Consider the following 22506-nt stretch of genomic DNA (forward strand, 5'->3'; position numbering starts at 1 on the left):
AAGGAGCGCCTGATGGATTTGAACTGCTGACCCTTTGGTTAGCAGCCATAGCACATAACCACTACGCCACCAGGGTTACCATTGGAACCTATAGATGTATTTTAAACAGCCACTCACAAGCTTTTAAGACCCCTGATGCTATTTACCAAAGTAGGATGTAGAACATTTTCTTTATGAACTATGTTATGCCAATTGACCTAGATGCCCCCAAAACCATATTCCCCAGCCCTCATTCCCATTAACTTGATCCCTCAAGGTGTTTGGATGTGTCTACGAAGCTTCTATGGCTTTGCTTTGTTCAAGCTGCACTGACTTCTCCTTTTTTTGTGTATTGTCTTTCCTTTCACTAAAGTTAACACTCATCTACTATCTAGTTGGTGATTTTCCCTCCCCTCCCTTCCCCTGTAACCATTGAAAATGTGTATTTTCTGTGTATAAATCTTTAATGGGTTTTTATAGTAGTGGTTTCATGCAATATTTTTCCTTTTGTGATTGACTTATTTCATTCAGCATAATGCCCTGCAGATTCATCCATGATGTGAGATGTTTCACAGATTTGTCATTGTTCTTTATAGTTGTGTAGTATTCCATTGTCTGTATGTACCATAGTTTGTCTATCACTCATCTGTTGATGGACACTTAGGTTGTTTCCATCTTTTTAGCTATTGTGCATAATGTTGCAATGAACATGAGTGTGCATATGTTTATTCATGTGATGGCTCTTATTTCTGTAGAATTTATTCCTAGGAGTGGGATTGCTGGATTATATGATATTTCTATTTCTAGTTTTCTGAGGAGGTGCCATATAGGAGTTGTTTGTAATCAGAGATTTGATAAGACGATTCAAATTTCCTTTTTTGTCAGTTTTGAAACTATTTGTGGAGAAGTTCTTAAGTATAGATTATTTTTTAAACACTCCTAGGTAATAAGTGAATAAACCATCACAGTTGGTCTCTATAACTACAATTTAAACATAACATAAATAATAACATTCCTTAAATTTTACCCATAGAGTAGTAACACGCAAAAGCTGTTTCTAATATTTTGTTATCTTGCAGGTAACTCTAGTGTTTCATGGCCATCTTTGCTAGAGTTCCCCACTCTACTACATTCTTTTCTCTTTCCCTGATCACAGTGGTTGAACGTATCAACTGCTGAGATACACCAAATAGTGAGAACAAAAACTACTTTTAAAAATCATCTTTATTGTGACTCAGAAACGTTCTGACTTTGACTCAGCTATTCTGACTAGGTGCCCTTCTTTAGGATTCAATTCAAGCAGTCCCCAAGGTTGCTTTAGTGCCTTGAGTCCTTTGTTCCTCCAATGAAACCATGAAAAGACTCTCTGTACCAGCATTAGGGCATTTTAGAAAATCATGCTTCTTTTCTCCCTGAAAGGACAGAAGGAAAAAAATGAGTAAATTCCAAGTACAATTTCCTGCCCAGATCCCCTTCCCTCCCACAGGCACAGACCGTATAGGTGCTGGATTCTTCGGATATCTTCAAGACTGAGGTGGAAGGTTCTGGGGTCCTTGTACTCATAGGTAGGGTACATTATGGAGTTCGGATTCCCAGAGTGGTACAGGCCCAGAGCATGACCTAGCTCATGAGTAGCAACCAGGAACAGATTAATTCCTAAAAGAGTGCATATAAAAGAAAAAAATAAAATAACTATGAATAGGGATGGGAGAGGGTATACGAGAAAGAAGGGCGAAGAAAGGAGAAAACAGGAATGGAGGTAATAACAAAGAGAGGGGAAGAAAAGGTCGACAGGGAGAGAAAGAGGGTAAATGTGAATCAGAATAGCTAAATATAGAGAAAAACAAACTGAAAGTAAGGAAGAAGCATGGAGAGAATTGAGAATGGGATGAATGAAAGCAGAGGGATAAGGAAAGAAAAAAAAGCACAGATGAGGATGTGTTTATTATAAGAGCATCTGCTTTCATGAATGACCCTACCTCTCCCCACTCATACAGGAAAATCTAATTCTCAGCAAACTCTTCCCATCTCACCCTGGCCACTCTGAAACCTTCCCTCCTCCCTCTTAACTGAATCTCAACCCTGAAATGGAGACCATCAACCACAACCCCTAGCCCTGCAGGGAGTTCTTGCCCTCCAGTCAGACGGGACCTTTACCCCTGTGTGAAGTTGACCAATGTTCATCCTTGTCAAAGTGGACAACTCCTGGAGTTTCAGAATGTGGTAAAAAAGCATGGCCTAAAACACCACCTCGTCCATCAAAGGGCAAACCATCTCCATGAGCTGTGAAAGACAGATAGCTCTGGTCACCATGACGATAGGGAGGGCAGGGAGGGGTGATCATGACTACCTTTCAGTGCTTGAGGGGTACTGTGCATCTCAGTACTAACGGTGGGGGTGGAGGAAGGGCTAAGGCACCATCTATGCAAAGGCATAGTTGTTTTGTGCCACTCTATTCTGACTGCTCTAACTCATAGCAAAGGAATAGAGTGGGACAAAAATCTAACTATTCCCCATCTTCTGCGGTAAAAGAGAAAGGGGTTATATGACAGACCGAATGAAGGTTACAGGTTAGACATGAAAACCGCTTCCCAAAATGGAAAGGAATGGAGGAAAGGACACTTAAACTCTTCAGATTTTTATGAAAAGATGGGATCACTTTGAATAGCATTTCAACATCTTTGAGGGCATCACAGCTCCTTTCCGGTAGGAATATGTGCAATTCCTCCTCTCTCACCCTGTTCACAGTCACCTACCTACTGCTACCCTGAACTAAAATGTCTTTTCTGTGTTATAGACTGATTGATTCCCAAAGCTGCTTTGCATGATTTTTTGCTTGTTTGCTTATTTTTAAGAAGCTGGGTTTTTGTTTATGGAGAGTGACTCTTGGCCCTTTAACATGGGCTGCCATGTCCTCCCTCCCCTGCCAGTTCTTACCCAAGGCCCAGAAAGAAATCTTGATGTCTGCATCTCGATCATCCACTTGCTCAAAGACCAAGGGGGTCACGCTGCTCCAGATGGAAACTGCTGCACGCATAATATCTTTCACTGTGGATGTCTTCAAACCATATGGGTAATTGATAATCCTGAGAGAAGGAATCTTTAGGTGGAATAGCCCAGAGGTATGGGAATTATCCTAGCTTTAAATGAGTGACTGTACTTTCAGACAAATCACTTAAACTGTTAGGCCTATTTTTTCTCTTCTGTAAAGTTGAGTTAGCCCCAGACTAGCTGAATCGGAAACCCAGGAATGAAACATGCAATACATAGATTTCTAAAAAAATTAGTAAAAACCATCTTATCCTTACGTTAACTAATGTTAGAGAACCACTGCCCTACAGGGTGATTGTGAAAATTAAATAAGGGAAAAAATTATGTGAATTCGATTTAAATGTATAGCATGCTACATAGTTTAGTGTTGTTTTGCTTTGGATGTCTCAAATATGTTTTAGAGCCCTAACAGAATAACCTAGACAGGGAACAATGTTTCAGAATCATATCCTAAATATATACACACACACAAACTAGGAAAAAATAGATTATTTAATTAAAGAAAGAATAGTGGGTTCATAAAAAAAAAATGCTATCAAGTCGATTCTGACTCATATTGACTTTTATAGGACAGAATAGAACTGTCCCATATGATTTCCAAAGAGCAGGTGGATTCAAACTTCTGACCTTCTAGTTTGCAGCCATCATAGCCCTTAACTACTGTACCACCAGGACTCCAGTGGATTCATAGAAGATAGATATTTATGGAGGAAAAATATGCAAAGTAAGGGTATTTTTCCTATTGACAGGAAAAATACATAACTTACTTCAATAAGAATAAAGATTAGTCCACATCCTAAAGCTTGATTTGAGGAATAAAGAATGAGAACTTATAGAATCAACTTCTCTGAGGGAGGTTTTGGGCTTTGGAGAGACTGGTAGGGAAAGCAGAAGACAGTAGGGATACCCCAAGTGAGACACTGAGGAAGACTTTGGACACAATCAATCCATATATCCCTCCAGGCCTTAACAACGAGTACCTATAGGTCAGAGTGTCCTCATCCCATTTAAGTCTTTCTGGGGAGACAGAGTAGTACGCCGCATCAGGTACCCCACAGCGGGGCTGGCGCAGCACAGCCAGTGTCTGCTTGTCCAGTAGGCCTGTGACATTCAGACGGAAGAACTGCTGCAGGAACCGTATCTGTTCTCCCTGTGTAAGGGGTGATGACTCCTTCTTGGTCATGAAAAAGCGTTGGAAATAGTCCTGGTGTAAGAGACAGGGAAGGGATGAATACTTAGAGACAATATAGACAGACCCATAGTATGCATAGTATCAATAATCCAGGGCAAAGCCTCATTTGAGGACAAGGGAGGGACAGTGTTTTGTCTCTCTGGCTTTCTTAATCCTCCTGTTCTCAGTAAGATAATGTCAACTATCTCCGATTATCCATGTCACTGGGAAAATAATGTTAAACACAAGTGATTGAGTAAAAACAACTTAGGAAACCAGGTTAAAAAAAAAAAATCCTCCAAAAATAAAGCATCCAAGTTCTAGAATAGAGAGGCCCAAGGATAGACGGCATGAAAATATGAGATGGGCCTTGCCCAGAGAAGATGGCCTCTGAGCTTTCTGACTGACCCAAGTTTTCTCAGTCAGAACAGAATCTGTGAATCCTACAAAACAGAATTTGATTCTGCAATGCCCAATCTATTTAATTCTATTCCATTAAAATAATTTTAAAAAGTCCCTTCATCATCTACTCCTCGTCTCTAATGACTTCCTTTACAGTCCAACCTGCTCAATTTCAACTTTTGAGAAAAATACCAGCTCAAATTATAGTCTTGCGTTCTATACGTGTTTTAAATCACAGCCAGATTTGAAGTACTATGAGAAAAATTCCCATGTCTTATACAGCTTGGTCTATCCCACAGCTCTTATGATAGTGCTTAATGTAAACTCATTGGTTTTTGCATTTAGTATAAAACTGCAATTAAAGACAGAGTCTGCTTTGTCACTCTGGTCCCCCTGTACTTTTAGAGTGCAACACAGAAAAACAGCTTTAATAACCAGCGTGATTTATTTGATTAGATAACAACAGTTACAGAATGCAAATATTTGTCTTTTTTTTTCCTAATTTTCAGGAAGCTCTGAGGATGGAATATGTAATTATGATAGCTCTACTGAAGCTAGCATCCAGAGAAAAATGTGCTTCTTTTATAGAAATGGCTTTTTATGTGAAGAGATAATCTTTTATGCTGTTTTTTTTTTTTTGTTTATTTGTTTTTTAATTCAGATTGTAAACAAGGATACACTATAAGCGGTAGCAATTTTGAAAAAACCAAGCAAATAGAATTTTGGTGGTACGCTTTTGTAGTTATTGGCCCCTAGTCACAGGTCAGTCATTACTAGTTCATTGATCCAAGCATTCCCCTCACTCCTCTCTTCATTAAAAAAAAAAAAAAACTCTTCATTACAGGCCTCAAAAAAATAGATCACCCAGAGCATTATCACTGAAAGGCTTTTATTATGAATCATAGACCCACCTCACATACCACTGATTACCCCATCACTCTTCTTTACACCTTCATCCAATGGGGTTTGCGATGCCCATACAGGGCCATTAAGTATGTTCAACAAGGCTGCGTATAACACCATCCAGAGAGTGCCATTTATACAGAATAAAATAAAAATAGCACTGTCTGGAATACTGCAAAGCAGTTACCCTTCCCAGAGGATTTGCCACCTGTTCTGTGAAACCTCAAAGAGGCCTAGAGAGGCCAGCTCAAGATCATCATGATTCTTAAGTGTTTACTCAATTGGTTCAGCAAGGACAGTTTGATAAGAACAATATAAGAGAACAAATAGATGGCCCCAATTTTCCCAGAACTTGGGTAAGGCTGCACTGCTTCTGCTTAAGTTATATAACCATGATCTATTGCAGAGGACTGGAGCCTGGAGCTATGTTGAATCAACTTGGATCTGATGTGGGTTTCATAGTTCGACTTAATGTAAAGACTCGAGCCTTGATCTAATGAGAAGGGGGAACTCAGAAGCCTAAGTCACTGGATGCCTGTGACTCTAGCTATAAATCCTTCAGTTCCGTGTTGGGTACACAGACTTCAAGTAGGGAGAGGACTAAGCATTAGACATTTCATACAAGGCAGCTTCAATATGAAATGGTCACAAAAGCTTAGACTCAAGACATGGAGAGCACAAAAGTCAAATAATGCTTCTGCCTGTCTAGCACAAAAATTCGGCTGCCCAGGACAAGTCATGGCTATCTAATTGAACAGAACAATACACCACCCTGTGCTCTCACTGTTATTTGCATATAAATCTGTATCCTTATGCCTTTATTTTACTATCGGCTAACCTAGGTGCTTTGAGGCAAATGACTTACCATATTTTTCTGAACTAAGTATTAACAGAAATTGGACTGAATCTCTGAACAGCTACGAAGTACATGACTGAAACCAATAATCAAGATTTTTACGTATTTTGGCCCCTTCAGAGATTTAGAAAAAATTCCACACTTTCTTGAGGAATTGAAAAAATGTGGTGAACAGTTTGGAAGATTTATTGGTCAATAGGAATGTCTATTAACCCAACTAAATCACTCCCCCTGACCCCTCACCACATTACAGACTGACAGATCCAGGCATCCCATCTGCATTCACTCTACATGCCATATAGAAGACAAACCTGTGGGAGATGAGTGCTAGGGCTGACTTATTCATTAGGCATGGTAGGTACAGTGCTTAGGACCAACAATAATTTTAGGGGCCCATATATTTTTTTTTTTAATTTTTGAAAATTAGAATAAAAATGAATTTTTAGATTGAATAAAATATTTAAATTATATTAATATATTTATTTTAATACCAACACAGTCATAAATATATAAAGGAAGAAGGATCCATGAAAACATAGAAGTACCTAGGGTCCATGAAAGTCATAATGAGATAATGTGGCACTTATGAGCACACCTACCTTAACAAAGTCCCATCCTTTAAGGTCTGCAGCTGGGGGAACTGGGAGGGCCAGGCACCAGGGCAGGAAGAGTGTTGCTTTTAAGATGGCAAGCAGCATTGCAAATTCTCACTCCTCACCCTGTCTAAATATGCATACCCAACGGAGATCTTGGGGCCTTTATAGCCATGCCAGCAATACCCAGTGACTCATGCTGTTAGTCTCTCCCTCTCCTTCTCTCCGGATCAGTGAGTATCATCATTACCCGTGTAGGGTTGGGGGCAGAGTGGCCAGCATACCAGGGTGATGAGAGCAGCCCCAGAATTTATTCTTCCTCATGCTTATCTCACATCTGATGGCCCTCAGGATCCCAGGTCATATTCTTGGTTAGGGAAATACAGAGAAGTCTCAGCATGTAAGGGAGCATTTTAATGAAAACTTGGAGAAAAAAAGAGACAGGAGACATATGAATTATTTATTATAGTTTTATCTATAGAATAATCCCTTTACCAGTCAGAGAAAAATATTATCTTCTTCCAGAAGGTAAAGACGGAATGCAATCGAGGAAGGGAATGGCATCTACTGTTGTAAAGGAACAGATTAGAGCATAAAAACCTCTGAGATGTTACGGAAGAAATCTAGGAACATATAGAAATAGGTTGTTCATACCTCTATGTTGGAAAAAAAAAAAGCATTGTCAGTAGGTCGAGAGAGACATATATGTATATAGCATAATGTTTCAGCTCAGGGACTTTGAAATTAGGTTGACCTGGGGATGAGTCTTAATTCCACTACCTAATAGCTGTTCCACTTTAAGCAAGCTATTTAACACTATAAAGCTTCAGTCTGTTTACCTGTGAAATAGGGACACTCATTTTATACATCATAGGAGATTGAGCCTTAGCACTGGGCCTGGTACACAGTAAGTTCACAATTAATAAGATCTGCTTAATAATTATTATTATGGTCACACAGCCACTGGAATTGAAGCAAAGAAAAAGACATCTACACATTGAGATAGAAAAGGTCATCAAACTCCAGTTCTTACTGAGCACCTGCTGGGTGCCCAGACCTGAAATTGCCTGTCCTATGAGGAAGACACAGAGTCAATGGATGCAGTTCTGCTCCTTGCCCTACAGAGGCTCATTCTCCAACAGCCACAGATGGTTCAGTGGTGCAATCCTTGCCTTCCATGCAGGAGACTTGGGTTCTCAGTCAACGCAAGTTATACAGAGCCACCAACTGTCATTGAAGTTTTAAGTGTTGCCATGACTCTAAACAGGTTTCAGTGGAACTTTCAGGCTGAAGTAGACTAAGAAGAAAAGTCTGGCAATCTAATTTCAAAAATCAACCAATGAAAACACTATGGATCACAATGATCCGGTCTGCAACCGAGCATGGGGATGGTGAGGACCAGGCAGCAGTTTGTTCCATTGCGCATGGGATCATCATGAATTAACTCCCCACTCAAAAGCAGCTAACAGCAAGCCCTCAAAAGCAGAGGGTTTTCCAGTGCACTGTGCTTCTCTCTCTTCTACCCAGTTCCTCCAGACAATCCAAATGGAATAAAAAAGACTCTGTGTGTGGAAGTAGGATAAAGAATGGATGGAGCATACAGAAGTAGATGATCACTACTTCTCATTCATTCCACAACCACTTAGATCACCATGCTCCACATCAACCCCCTCCCAGCAATTGATTTTAATCAAAACTCTTTCTTCTTCTTCCAGGCATCCCTCATTGGACCACGTCGCCTCTGCAAACAGCCTATTGTTGTTCTTCAGTACCGTTGAGTTGATTTTCAACTCATAAGGATCCCACGTGACAGAGTAGAATTGTCCCACAGGATTTTCAAGGCTGTAATATTTATTGGAAAAGATTGTCAGGTCTTTCTTCCATGGAGCCACTAACTGGATTAGAACTGCCAATCTTTCAGTTACCAGTCAAGCACTTAGCCATTGTGCCACCGGGACTCTTTGCAAACTCAGCCTAAATAAGCCACATTGGTTTGCCTCTCCTTGTGCTTTGAAAATACCCAGAGCCCTTCTAGGGCAATGCAACTTTCATCAGTGACTCCTGTGGAGAATCTTGGACCTCTGCTCTCTATCCCCATCTTCATGTTCTTAATGACTGGGACAGACACCGTATTTGACTAAGGAATTTCTTTCCTGGAAATATTTGACATTCAGGAGTGGTGAGTAAGAGAAGCTGGAGATTTCCTAAACCATTGGTATAATACCAGGTTCATAATTTGATTCAACTTCAGTCTCATGGCAAAAAGACAGAAACCAGCACCCTGGTTCTTAGCTTTCGGGTAAACAAAACTTAATAGCAGGAGTTAAGGATGAAAACTAAATATTATGGAAGGACATCTCATTAAAACATTACAATTATTGAGGTCCATCTTAGGCTGGGTTGTCTAGAGAAGCAAAAACAGTAAAGCATACAAATACATACACAGAGAGAGATTTATATCACATAAATGTCTTATGTGGTTGTAGAGGCTGGAATGTTCCAAGTCCGTGGGCCAGAATAAAGGCTTCTCCTGATTCATGCAGCCAAAGGGGCTGACAAACCCAAGATCAGTAGGTCAGAGAGCAGGTCTCTTTCTCACAGGCTACAAAGATTGATGAATCCCAAGATTGGCAGCGAAGACCACAGGTAAGCTGCTGGCTAAAGTCCCAGGAACCAGAGGTCAGGTAAACAAGAGGCACCTGCAGGATCCAGAACAAGCCAAAAGTCTTGGCAAGATGAGCAGGAAGGACGTAGGCAATGGAGGGTGTACAGATGAAGACTGATAGGGTGGTGAGCCTACAAAGGCCCCACCCCTGCTGGTACCACTCAGCAGATTCCATCATGGGGGTGATCACATATCAAATTTCAACAGGGAAGTGATTACTACATTATGCAACAGCCAAAACACTGAGAATCATGGCCCAGCCAAGGTGACACAATCTTAACCCTCACAATCCACCCCTTGTCAACTTGGCACCTGTACACATCTCCCCAAACCATAATAATCTCTGAATAAAGGCAATCACAAAGTCATACTTGCACCTGACATGATACAACTGACACAGGTACAACCAGGATATACTAGCCCCATTTACATCTTATATCTTATAAGTGAAGAAAACAAAAATATTTTACGCACACATAAAAAGCAGTAGTACTCATAACAATTATACTCCTTGTTTTTGCAACTGGTCATGTGGCTATAATTGATATTTAGAACTACTATCTTCTACCACCCATCCCATATTGCCTTTGCCCTCAGCAAGCACCTCAGCTGGTCGTGGTTCTTTGCCTGGTGGAGTGACCCGAACTTTCATTCCTGAAGGGTCTGGGCCATTAGCAATCATGTTAGAATTGAGTTGTTCTAGCTTTCCATTGATTTTAATCACTGGGCATGGTAGTACTAAAAGACGCCCTAACGGATCTCATGCATTCCAGACATACTCTTCTTTACCTCCAATATGTAATATCAATCTGATTTCCTCTTGGTAAGCAGGATCAATCACATCAACCAGTATGGTAACTCACTTCTTTGCCTGTTGATCCAGAGGCATAAGGAGCCCAAATGGCCAGGTGGCATTCTTAGTTTCCAGTTCAGTGGAATCAGTTATGTGTCTCCAGTTGGGAGCATTCCTCCCTTTGGAACAAAGACCTCTAGACCTGCAGAGCATAATGTCCCAGGGACAGGAAGCAAAAATATTTTGAGTGGATCACTAGGGGTAATAGGAGTGGTACTACTCCCATTGCCACCGCTTGATTCCTGGACCCATGAATCCTGGTTATGGAAGATACAGCACCATATATTGGATGCTGATTCAGCATATACAGCCTTCTGGAGAATATTTCCCTAACCCTGCAAGGCATTGCCACCTAGCTGGTGCTGTAATTGTGTCTTTTGGAGGCCATTCCATTGTTCTATCAATACAGCTGCTTCAGGATTATGGGAAACATGGTAACACTAGTGAATTCCATGAGCCTGGGTCCACTGCTGCACTTTGTTTACTACAAAGTGAGTACCTTGATCAGAGGCAATGCAGTGTGGGATAACAAGACGATGGATAAGCCATTCTGTAAGTACATGGATGGTAGTTCTGGCAGAAGCATAGCTTTCAGGGAAGGCAAATGCACATCCAAAGTAAGGCAGAATGCTGCCTTTTCCATAATGGATGTGTCCAAAGCAATCAAATTGCCACCAGCTTGCTCGCTGATCACCTTGAGGAATGGTGCCATATCGGGGACTCAGTGTTGGTCTCTGCTGCTGGCAGATTTGACATGCAGCAGAGGTTGTAGCCAAGTCAACTTTGGTGAGTGAAAGTCCATGTTGCTGGGCCCATGCATAACCTCCATTCCTGCCACCATGGACATTTTGTTCATGAGCCCATTGAACAATGACAGGAGTAGCTGGGGAAAGAGGATGACTGGTTTCCACAGAACGCATCATCCTATCCACTTGATTGTTAAAATCATCCTCTGCTGAGGTCACCCTTTGGTGAGCATTCATGTGAGACACAAATATCTTCACTTCTTTGGCCCATTCAGAAAGGTCTATCCACATACCTCTTCCCCGTAAATCCTTGTCTCCAATTTTCCAATCATATTCCTTCCAAGTCCCTGACCATCCAGCTAAACCATTGGCCACAGCCCAGGAATTGGTGTACTATCACACATCTGACCATTTCTCCTTCCAAGCAAAGTGAACATCCAGTTGTACTGCTTGAAGTTCTACCCATTGGGAGGATTTCCCTTCACCACTGTCCTTCAGGGAGGTCCCAGAAAGGGACTGTAGTGCTGCTGCTGTCCACTTTTAAGTGTTGCTTGCATATCGCGAGTACCATTTGTAAACCAGGCATGAGTTTTTTCTTCTTCAGTCAACTGATCATAAGAAATGCCCCATAAGACCATAGGTGCGCACTGGGAAATGTAAAGTAATGCAACAGAAGTGGAGACCGTGGGCATTTGGGCCACTTCCTTATGCAACTTACTTGTGCCTTCAAGTCCTGCTCAGGCCCAACCTTGTATATACCACTTCCATTTAATGATGAAGTGCTGCTGTGCATGTCCAACTTTATGACTGTGGATCAGACAACACTCAGGTCATAACGGACAGCTCAGGCTGCATGGTGACTTGGTGTCCCATGGTTAAGTGATAAGTCTCTACTAAGGCCAAGTTACAACCCAAAAGCTGTTTCTCAAAAGGAGAGTAGTTATCTGCAGAGGATGGCAGGGCTTTGCTCTAAAATCCTAAGGCTCTATGCGATGATTCACCAATAGGGGTCTGCCAATGACCCCAAACAGCATCTCTATCTTCCACAGATACTTCAAGCACCATTGGATCAGATGGATCAATATGTCCCAAGTGACAGAGTGGCTTGCATGGCAGCCTGAACCTGTTGCACAACCTCTTGTTCTGGGCCCCACTCAAAACTAGCAGCTTTTTGAGTCACTTGATAAACAGGCCAGAGTAGCACACTCAAGTCAGAAATGTGCTACCTCCAAAATCCAAAGAGGCCTACTAGGCATTGTGCCTCCTTTTTAGTTGTGGGAGCAGCCAGAGGCAATAACTTATCCTTCATATTAGAACGAATGCCTTGACATGCCTCATACCACTGGAGCCCTATAAATTTCTCTGAGGTGGAAGGTGCCTGAATTTTTGTAGGATTAATTTCCCACCCTCTAGCATTTGCAACTGTTTTACTGCTAAGTCCAGAGTCATTGACACTTCTTGCTTACTAGTTCCAATCAGCATAATGTCATCAATGTAATGTATCAGTGTGATGTATTGTGGAAGGGAAAGGCAAACAAGGCCCCTGCTGACTAAATTATGACATAGGCTGGAGAATTGATGTAGCTCTGAGGTAAGCAAGTGAAGGTGTATTGTTAACCTTGACAGCTGAAGGCAAACTGCTTCTAAAGTGGTCCTTTAAAACAGGTATGGAGAAAAAGGCATTAGCCAGATCAATAGCTGCATACCAGGTACCAAGAGATGTATTAATTTGCTCAAGCAATGAAACTACGTCTGAAATAGCTGCCATAGTTGGAGTCACCACCTGGTTAAGTTTTCAATAGTCTACTGTCATTTTCCAAGTTCCATCCGTTTTTTTTCACAGACCAAATAGGTGAGCTGAATGGAGATGTGATGGGAATCACCACCCCTGCATCGTTCATGTCCTTGATGGTGGCAGTAAACTCTACAAGTCCTTCAGGAATGTGGTATTGCTTTTGGTTTACTATTTTCCTAGGTAGAGGCAGTTCTAATGGCTTCCACTTGGCTTTCCCTACCACAAATGTCCTTACTCTATTTGTCAAGGATCCAATGTGGGGGTTCTGCCAGTTGCTGAATATATCTATTACAATTATGCATTCTGGAACTGACAAAATCACTACAGGATGGGTTTGGAGACCCTCTGGACCTACTGTGAGATGGACATGAACCAAGACTCCATTAATAATCTGACCTCCATATGCCGCCACTCTGACTGGTGGCCCACAGACATTTTGGGTCTCCTGGAATTAGCATCAGCTCAGAGCCAGTATGCAGTAATCCCTGAAATGTCTGATTATTTCCTTTTCTCCAATGACCAGTCCCCATCATAAAAGACTGCAGATCCTTTTGGGGAAGGCTGGGGGAGAAATCAACACTATAAACTTTTGGCAGTATATTGGAGTCCTTCCTCCAGGGGACCTGGCCTCCCCTTCATTCGAGGGGTTGTGGGTCTTTAAACTCACTCAAGTATATGGGTATTGATTGAGGAACCATGACTGTGTTCTGGCTATTCAAGTTAGACTGCAGTTCACCTGACCTAGAATTTATCCATTTTTATAGTTCAAGTAAACATTTAGTAGGTTTTCTACCTATTTTACTCCTAGGGACACCATGACTAAGTGGCCAATGCCTTAAGTCCATACAAGTCAGACCATGCTGATTACTGCTTTACTGATTACTGATTTACTATCCATTACTGTAACCACGCCAACCTTGTCTTTGTTGATTGAGTGCAGCCACTTGGCCCCTACTACCATGGGGTCCAATCAGACTCATTGTATTTAGGTGTCTTAATTCATCTAGGGCAGTTTTCACTGTCAAATCTGATTTATGTAAAAGAGCAATCACGGCAGTCTTCAAGGATGCTGGAACTCCCTTCCCAAATGTGTTCCTCAGAGTTGTGGTAAAAGGTGTGTGCTCTGGCCATTTCATGTGTGGGTCTGTGGGTCTAACCTGATAAATTTACTCTAGCATGCCAATTTCCCTAAGCCTTTGGATACCTTCTTCTACAGCATACCGAGGCAGGTCTGGTACTTTGACTTGATTTAGCATAGGCCCACAGTGTAATCCATCCTCCAGCAACCCAACCAAATAAACTATTAGATCCTTTCCTAACTTCTCAAGTTGAAACATGAAGCATCTGTGCTTAGAGGACCCATATCAATAAACTCAGACGGATCCATCTTTATGTTCCTTGCACCATTATCCCATACCCTTAATAGCCATTCCCACACATATTTCCCAGGTTTCTGTCTGTACATATTAGAAAAGTCAAGCAGTTCTTTTGGAGTGTAGCATACCTCCTCCTGGGTCACATTTTATACTTAACTTTTTGGGGTTCACTGGAATTTAAGTCTATGTAGGTCCAGAAGCCAGAATCAGTAGTGTGGAATTGTTTTGAGAATATTCAGCATTGTCTTGTAAAGCATCTACCTCAGGCGATGCCCCAGGTAATGATTCAGGCAAAGGCTCTTTAGAGGCAGCTGGACTAGGGCTAATCTCATTAGATGGGAGTGGAGAGGTTAATGGTTTTTCTGGGCATGGTGATGTAGCTGACAAGAATGAAGTAATCTCTTCCGATGGGAGCGGCTCAGTTGGCAGAAGTGATTCAATGGAATTTAGGGGCTCAGTGTCTCCAGCTTCCTGATTATCTGCCTGTATGTCCCCATCCCAAGTTTCAGGATCCCATTTCTTCCCAATCAATGCCCACACTTTTACTTCAGACACCTCTCAAGGTTGGCACTTGACCCAGCATTGTAATTCAGTCACTTGAACTTCACTCTGAAGCCCTGAGTGCATCTCTTTCTTTCACTCGTTGGTCTAGTGAAAGCAGGACAAACCAACTAGCTTCCTTATGCTTCTCATTATAACAAAACTGTAGAAAGGTATCATATATGCAGTCACCCAGATCCTCGCCTTTCACCATATCTGATCTAGGCCCTCTCTTCTGACAGAGAAAGAGAATACAAAAACGCAGTGCCATTCTGTCGATTCCAACTCCTAGCGACCCTATAGGACAGAGTAGAACTGCCCCATAGAGTTTCCAAGGAGCACCTGGCAGATTTGAACTGCCGACCCTTTGGTTAGCTGTAGCACTTAACCACTACGCGACTAGGGTTTCTGAGAAAGAGAATATAAGTGTGTAAATAAGTCGGTATATATACACATGTCTATAACGATTTCTATATGTAGCCATTTGTATCTGAATTAAGCTAAACATGAGTTCATACTGATACCTCCAGTTCTAATTTATCACCACACGGATCATTCTAGCCTCCTCCCCTTGTTTATCGGAACTCCCATTCAAAAGTGAGAAATCTTGTTTACACTAGTCATCACCCATTTGCTTAACTGGCTGACTCCAGTATGTATGTATGCATATATCTATCTATCTATCTATCTATCTATCTATCTATCTATCTATCTATCTATCTATCTATCTATCTATCTATCTATCTATCTATCATCTATCTATCATCTATCTATCTATCTATCTATCTATCTATCTATCTATCTATCTATCTATCTATCTATCTATCTATCTATCTATCTATCTAACTGTATAGCAGTATCAGATTGTTAACCATACCCCTTTGGAAAACTTATCAACTAGCATACAGTCTTTTGTAGTTTCTTTTACCTTTAGTTTTAGACTCCACTCATTTTCAGTTTCTAAGGTCAGCATCTCTTTCACCCAATTGCTTCAGTGAGGTTGTTTCATATATTTTTAAATACATTTAGATTGTTTTTATCCCATTCTGCTTTCTTTCTTGAAATTCTTCCAATTTACTAAACAAAGTTTTTAATTTGCCTACATTAGGATTCACTTTTTGTACTGTAAATTTCAAAGGGTTTGATAAATGCACTGACATGTACCCAAAATTACAGTCCCATACACAAAAGTTTCATGACCCTAAAATTCTCTTTTGCTTCACCTAATCAACCATCTACCCATCTGTTCAAGCTCCAGGTAGCCACTGATCATTTAGGTATCTCTATAGTTTTGCCTTTTTAGATTATCACGTAATTAAACCATAGAGTATATAGCTTCTTTCACTTAAATACATATATATATGTACATACACATATAAACACACACAAATATATATAAATGCATGTATTTATACATATACATATATTTATTTTATATCTTAAAATTACATAGTATAATTCTATAAAGTATAATTAAAATATATTAAAATTACAATAAAATATATTACACACTTGTAATTATTAAAACATTGTGGTACTGGTGCAAGAATAAACAGAAAAGCAAAATATATAAAAGAAAAACAGACCTTTGTACATAATGAGTTTTAATACATAAAAAAGAATTAAATCAGTTATTTATAAATAGATAAATTATTACATTTATTGTTAGACAAATAGACAAGAAATAGAAACAAAAAAGTATTTAATTTTGTTCCTTCAGATTTTACACCAAAATCAATTGCAGTTTGTTACGTGTAAAAATAAACACACACACACACTAATAATAAAATAAATGTTAGTGTACAATAAAGCTATGCAGAAATCTTTAGATGAAAGTGACAGGATTTACCATAAATTTTAATCTCCCATATGAAAATAAATGATTAAATATAAACGGCTTATAGAAAAGTTTTGCTATTTCATGTATACTCAAATAACTCATGCAAAGAGATTTTTAAGAATCTAGACAGAAAATTTATGGGAGGGGCAGAATTACAGTAAATAAGAAACAATACAAGAAAGCAAGAATATAAGCTAATCAATCAGTAATCCACTACTTAACAATTCTACTTCTAAGTGTTTAACCTGGATACATTTTTCAAATATGCACCAAAAATATTCAGAGAAAGTCAAACGTTGTTGCTAAATTAGGAAAACAGAAATAACATAAATATCATCAAGAGAAGAAAGGGTAGGAGTCCCTGGGTGATGCAAACGGTTAAGCAGTCAACTACTAGTTGAAACACTGGTGGTTGCAACTAACCCAGAGGATCCTTTGAAGACAGGCTTGGCAATGTGCATCAAAGGTCACAGCCTTGAAAACTCTATAGAGTAATTTTACTCTGCACACATGGGATCCCATGAGTCAGAATTGACTCAAAGGAAACGAACAACAACAACAAAAAAAAAAAAAATGAAAGAATTAATAAAATGAAAAAGGATGAAGATTTTACTGCATTTAAAAAAGAAATAACTACATTCCATATATATCAATACAGATTTTTTTATTTTAATATTAAGTACAACAGTTGGCTATAAAATCATACACACTATGTTTACATAAATTAAAATTTTCTACTTCAACCCCCTCAAGATTAACTTAAAACTATAAAATTAGACTCTGTGAAATAAAAAAACAATCATGTGTTCATAATCACTATCTTTGAAGACAGGAAAATAACTGAAACTGGATTAGGGTAGTGACCATATGTCATTTCAACTTAAATATCTATGCTTGATTAAAAATAACATTTAATATAAAGATATCATAGTAACACCCGTTACTGTTACCCACTGCTGTCCAGTTGATTCCCAATCACAGAGACCCTATAGGAGAGGGTAGAACTTCCCCAGAGCATTTCCAAGGCTGTAAATCTTTACAGAAGCAAACTGCCTCATCTTTCTCCCATAGAGCAACTGGTGGGTTCGAACAAACTGACTTTTAGTTAGCAGTTACTGTGATATCATTACTATGATTGACAGGAGCTTTAATTACACTTAACTGCTAACTAAAAGTTGGTTCAAATCCACCAGGCACTGCTGGGAAACTCTACAGGGCAGTTCTACTCTGTCCTATAGGGTTGCTATGAGCCAGAATCGACTCGATGACACTAGGTTATTATAGTAATAATAGATGTTAATTCCATGTTGCGAGAACAAAGTTATTTGTTATATGTTTCCTTATCTCACCTTTCTTTTATGAGGGAAAGTATAGAATCATAATTTTTGGGGAATAAAAGTGTTAACAAATATAATAATAACAAAGGTTATTGCTTGAATTATTCCCTGTTACTCCTAGGGAATTGATGTAAACAGAGTCCACATATATCTCTTCCATGATAGTAACTAGTCTTAGAACTTGAAATATTATAAAGGTTATTCAAATCATAGATTAAATAAGCATCAGAATAAAATCCCCTGGTATATAACTTGGCGCATAATATTTAGACAAAGAAAACAGTTTTTCTGGCAAGAACACAACAGTTTTCCTGGTTGGATCCAAACGACCAGTAAACGAAGGAGGTAGGAGTTTCTTATTTTGTAATAAAGACACGGAGCACTCACTCTCGTATCTGTTTGGTCCTCACACCATAAATGATGAGGTCAAGTGAGAGTGGGATAACCACATAGATGTTGGCAATAAGAATATGAACATAGTGCGGTATGTTTTGTCCAAATCAGTGAGTAAGAAAAGAGAAGACTGAAGGGATATAGAAAACACAGAGGACCCCAAAGTGGGAGCCACAGGTACTTAGGGCTTTTATTCATGCATCATGAGATGGGAGGCGGAAGACGACACAGAGAATGTAAACATAGGAGATGTCAATAAGAACTAGGTTCAGGAGAAAGAGGGAGACCATAAAAAGCCCATAGATACCATTGACATGTATGTTTCCACAAGACAATTTTGCAATGCCCATGTGCTCACAGTAGGAATGGGCTACTGTATTAGCCTGACAAAAGAGTAGGCGGTAGATAAGATAGACAACAGGAAGTGTAAATAAAACTGAAAGAAATACAACCCATATAGTGATGCCCACCAGCACACGGGCTGTCAAGATGGTGGTGTAGTGGAGTGGAGCACAGATGGCTACATAACGGTCAAAGGCCATGGCCATCAGGACCTCAGCTTCCATGCCAGTGAAGCCATGGATCAAAAACATCTGGGCCACACACGCTCCAAAGTTAATCTCATGAGCATCAAACCAGAAGATACCCAGGACACGGGGCACAGAGGCTGTAGAAAGTGCCAAATCAGTTATTGAAAGAATGGCCAGAAAGTAGAACATGGGCTCTCGGAGGATCTGTTCTGTCTTGATTACAAGGAGAATGGTGGCATTGCCCAACAAAGCCATAAGGTAAACAGTAAAAAACGGCAGGGATATCCAGACATGAACCTCTTCCAGACCTGGAATTCCAATGAGGAAAAATGTGGTTGGGTGGAAAATGCTACTGTTGTAAGAAAACATCCTTCCAAATGGTAGAATAGGAGAAATTGCCACTCTTAGAAAAAGAAGGAAAAAGAACAAACGGCTTGAATAAGGGATTGGTGTTCACTACAGAATGAAAATGAAAAGGTTACCCATACGGAGAAATCTGCTAATATAGTTTTCATACTAAACCTGAGCCATAGTCATTTGGATAGGCCAATTCAAAGAACTTACTCATTATTAGCTCTATCCTTACATTGATTTAATTATAATTTTAAACATATAAGACTGATTGACAAGCCCACTGTAGAGTTCTAAGAAAGAGAACTCGAAGTTAACTTTTTAATATTGTATTAACAAAACATTGCATGTCCTGTACCCTCTGTGAATTCCTTGACTGGAAGGGACACATGAATAACCAAGAATATAAACACAGAGATATGCAGAAATATAAAAATGGAGATACATAGTCAAGAAAGTAATTTCACATAACCATATGTATAAGAATCTTCCATAATTAGAAACTGCAGATTTTTTTCTAGTGATTCATTCTTCATTTACTGATGTGGAAAAAATATGGAAATACCAAGACCAAGCCTAACATATTGTCACCAGGACAGAAACAGAAAATCAAAAACACAGATTGTCACAAATAAAAGCACAATCTCTCTGAGATACTCGCACAGGAGAAGACAACCTGAGCCATGTACCTCCATACTTGAAAGAGGACAGAAACAAATATAATAATAAACCCTCTAACCCATTTTCATTGATGGATCTATTGTCCTACGACCATCCCCTTTCAAAACCAAAAAACCAAAGCCATTACTGGTGAGTCAATTCTGACTCAGCTACCCTATAGAACAGAGTAAAACTGCCCCATAGGGTTTCCAAGGAGTGGCTGGTGGATGCGAAGTGCCAATCTTTTGGTTAGCAGCCAAACTCTTAACCACTATGCTGCTCATGGTTATCTTAGAATGTATGGTACATCTGTCTTGGAAGTACAGTCAGGAAGCTCCTAAGAAGCAAAGATGGCAAGATTTCATTTCATATACTTTGGATATGTTATCAGGAGGCATGAGTCCTTGGGGAAGGACATCATGCTTGGTAAAGTAAAAGGTCAGTGAAAAAGTGGAAGAACCTCAACCCAATGGATTGACTCAGTGGAGGCAAGAATGGGCTCAAACATAGCGATTATGAAGATGGTGCAGGACCAGGCAGTGTTTCATTCTTTTGTACATAGGGTTGCTATGAGTCTGAATCAACTCAACAGCACCTAACAACAATATGGTGATAGCGGTTTCTAATAACACCTGAACATATCATTCACTCTTCATTCCATATCAAGTTCTCTGCAAATACTCATTTTGCCACTATTGCAAAGATAAAACTTACTGAGTTGTCTTCATTCTTGATTAAAAATAATAATAATAATATATATATTTTTTTAATCATTCTTGCTTAAGTCACTGGAAATGTGGGTAGAAGACAACATAGAGTTTCTGAAGGTTTTAGACTTAGGGATGACATTTTTGAGTGGCACATCGATGTCTGGAATAGCAGCCTAACTGAAGGTACGACTGACTCCTTTAATTGTCTAAAGAAAATAGAGACAATTTTACAATGTCTCCAGGATAATACAGAAGCAACCCAGGCCCTCAGAAGCAATGAAATAAAGAGACCTTATCTGGATCACCAACTTAAAGAAGAGTGATTCAAGACTAGGATGAAGTAAGCACAGACTTCTGTATTTATCCTTAATATAGCTCCATATATATAACAACACATCTAGAAAGGAAGCATATCAAGGTGAAAAAATTAAAATAAATGTTATTTTCTGTCTCAGATTAGGCCAGAGAGAGAAGAGAGAGTGAATCCTGCACAGCATAATGACACACTTATTTGTGTTTTTAAATAATTTATATATCCAGGCAAGGGTCCCTAGCCCAGTGGATGTTGGCTAAGAACATGGTCTTAGACACCGTGACATCAATTTTGGGGTTACCAGTAGAAGTGTACTATTAATATTATGTCTCTGCTAACCTTGGTCTTTAATTCCCTATATTACATAGCAGAAGCAGATATTATGCTTTATCAACCAAACAATCATATAATCATTTTGCAGATGTATTTTAAACAACTTGGATCTTTCATATGTTTTTAAGAATATCTCATCTTCATTTGATAGACGCTAGATGTAAGTTTTTAAAAATTTTTGTAAGATAAAAAAATTGAAGTACTATGCACATCAAGCTCAGGAGTTCTCAGCCACCTCTGCTTCTGTCTCTTTCATTTGACTTTAATACGTGCCTAAATCAAGAGAAAATTCACCTGTCATGCTTCATTCTTCCACAGGAATGGAGACACACACAAGGAAAATACCAAGCAACACAGCTCTGTATCCTTTTTTTAATATTTTTTTTTCAAGGAGATTAGTTTTATATTAAGGCACTGGCTGTCTAGAAACAGTTGAAAAAATTGTCCTAATTTAGTTTTTTACCTTAAATGGAGCCCTGAGATTAACTCCTCTGAGACTGCTGGGAAAATTTTAGACTCTTGGGAAACAGAGCCCAAGGAAAAGTGACATGGATAAAACTTTGTATACAGAAAAGTACAAATGTGGAGACTAAAACACACATCTCATCTTTAAATACAAGCAAACAACAACAACAACAAAAAAACCCAAATCCGTTGCTGTCAATTTGATTCCAATTCATAGAGACCCTATAGGACAGAGTAGAACTGCCCCATAGGGTTTCCAAGGAGCAGCTGGTAGATTCAAACTGCCAACCTTTTGAATGGCAAGTGAACACTTAACCGATGTGTCATCAGAGCTCCTATTTAAATATGACATATATAGAAACAGATAAATTTCATCTTGCTCAGTGAAATTTTTCAGTCAAATTATATGGGTTGTTGTTTTCTAGGTAAAATGGTGCTTTAAATACCAAAGTTCAAACATATCAACTAGGCATGGGAAACTCTATATTCACTCTTCTCACTATTCACCTTCTTTTACATATTTTACTTTACAAAGACCTCAGTTCAAATACTGGATTTATACCTGTGTCATCTTAAGTGGTTTGCTAATCATCCCTATGTCTCAATCTCCTCAACTGGAAATTACGTATAATAATAGTACAAAC

General features: G+C 39.4%; 1 protein-coding gene and 1 pseudogene across 1 annotated transcript; both read right to left on the bottom strand.

Moving 5' to 3' along the window:
- Positions 1-651: 651 nt before the first annotated feature.
- MMP26 (matrix metallopeptidase 26) lies at positions 652-7161 on the bottom strand. Its single transcript, XM_023540574.2, has 5 exons — positions 6962-7161; positions 4011-4234; positions 2917-3065; positions 2137-2262; positions 652-1635 (listed from the first exon to the last, which is right to left on the bottom strand). The coding sequence occupies exons 1-5, from the start codon at positions 7058-7060 to the stop codon at positions 1367-1369; spliced, it is 867 nt and encodes a 288-aa protein (XP_023396342.2). The 5' UTR covers positions 7061-7161; the 3' UTR covers positions 652-1366.
- Positions 7162-18463: 11302 nt separating this feature from the next.
- LOC100653981 (olfactory receptor 52J3-like) lies at positions 18464-19593 on the bottom strand (annotated as a pseudogene).
- Positions 19594-22506: the final 2913 nt, after the last annotated feature.

Source organism: Loxodonta africana, chromosome 7 (assembly GCF_030014295.1).
Source record: "Loxodonta africana isolate mLoxAfr1 chromosome 7, mLoxAfr1.hap2, whole genome shotgun sequence".
In the NCBI taxonomy this organism is placed as follows: Eukaryota; Metazoa; Chordata; class Mammalia; order Proboscidea; family Elephantidae; genus Loxodonta; species Loxodonta africana.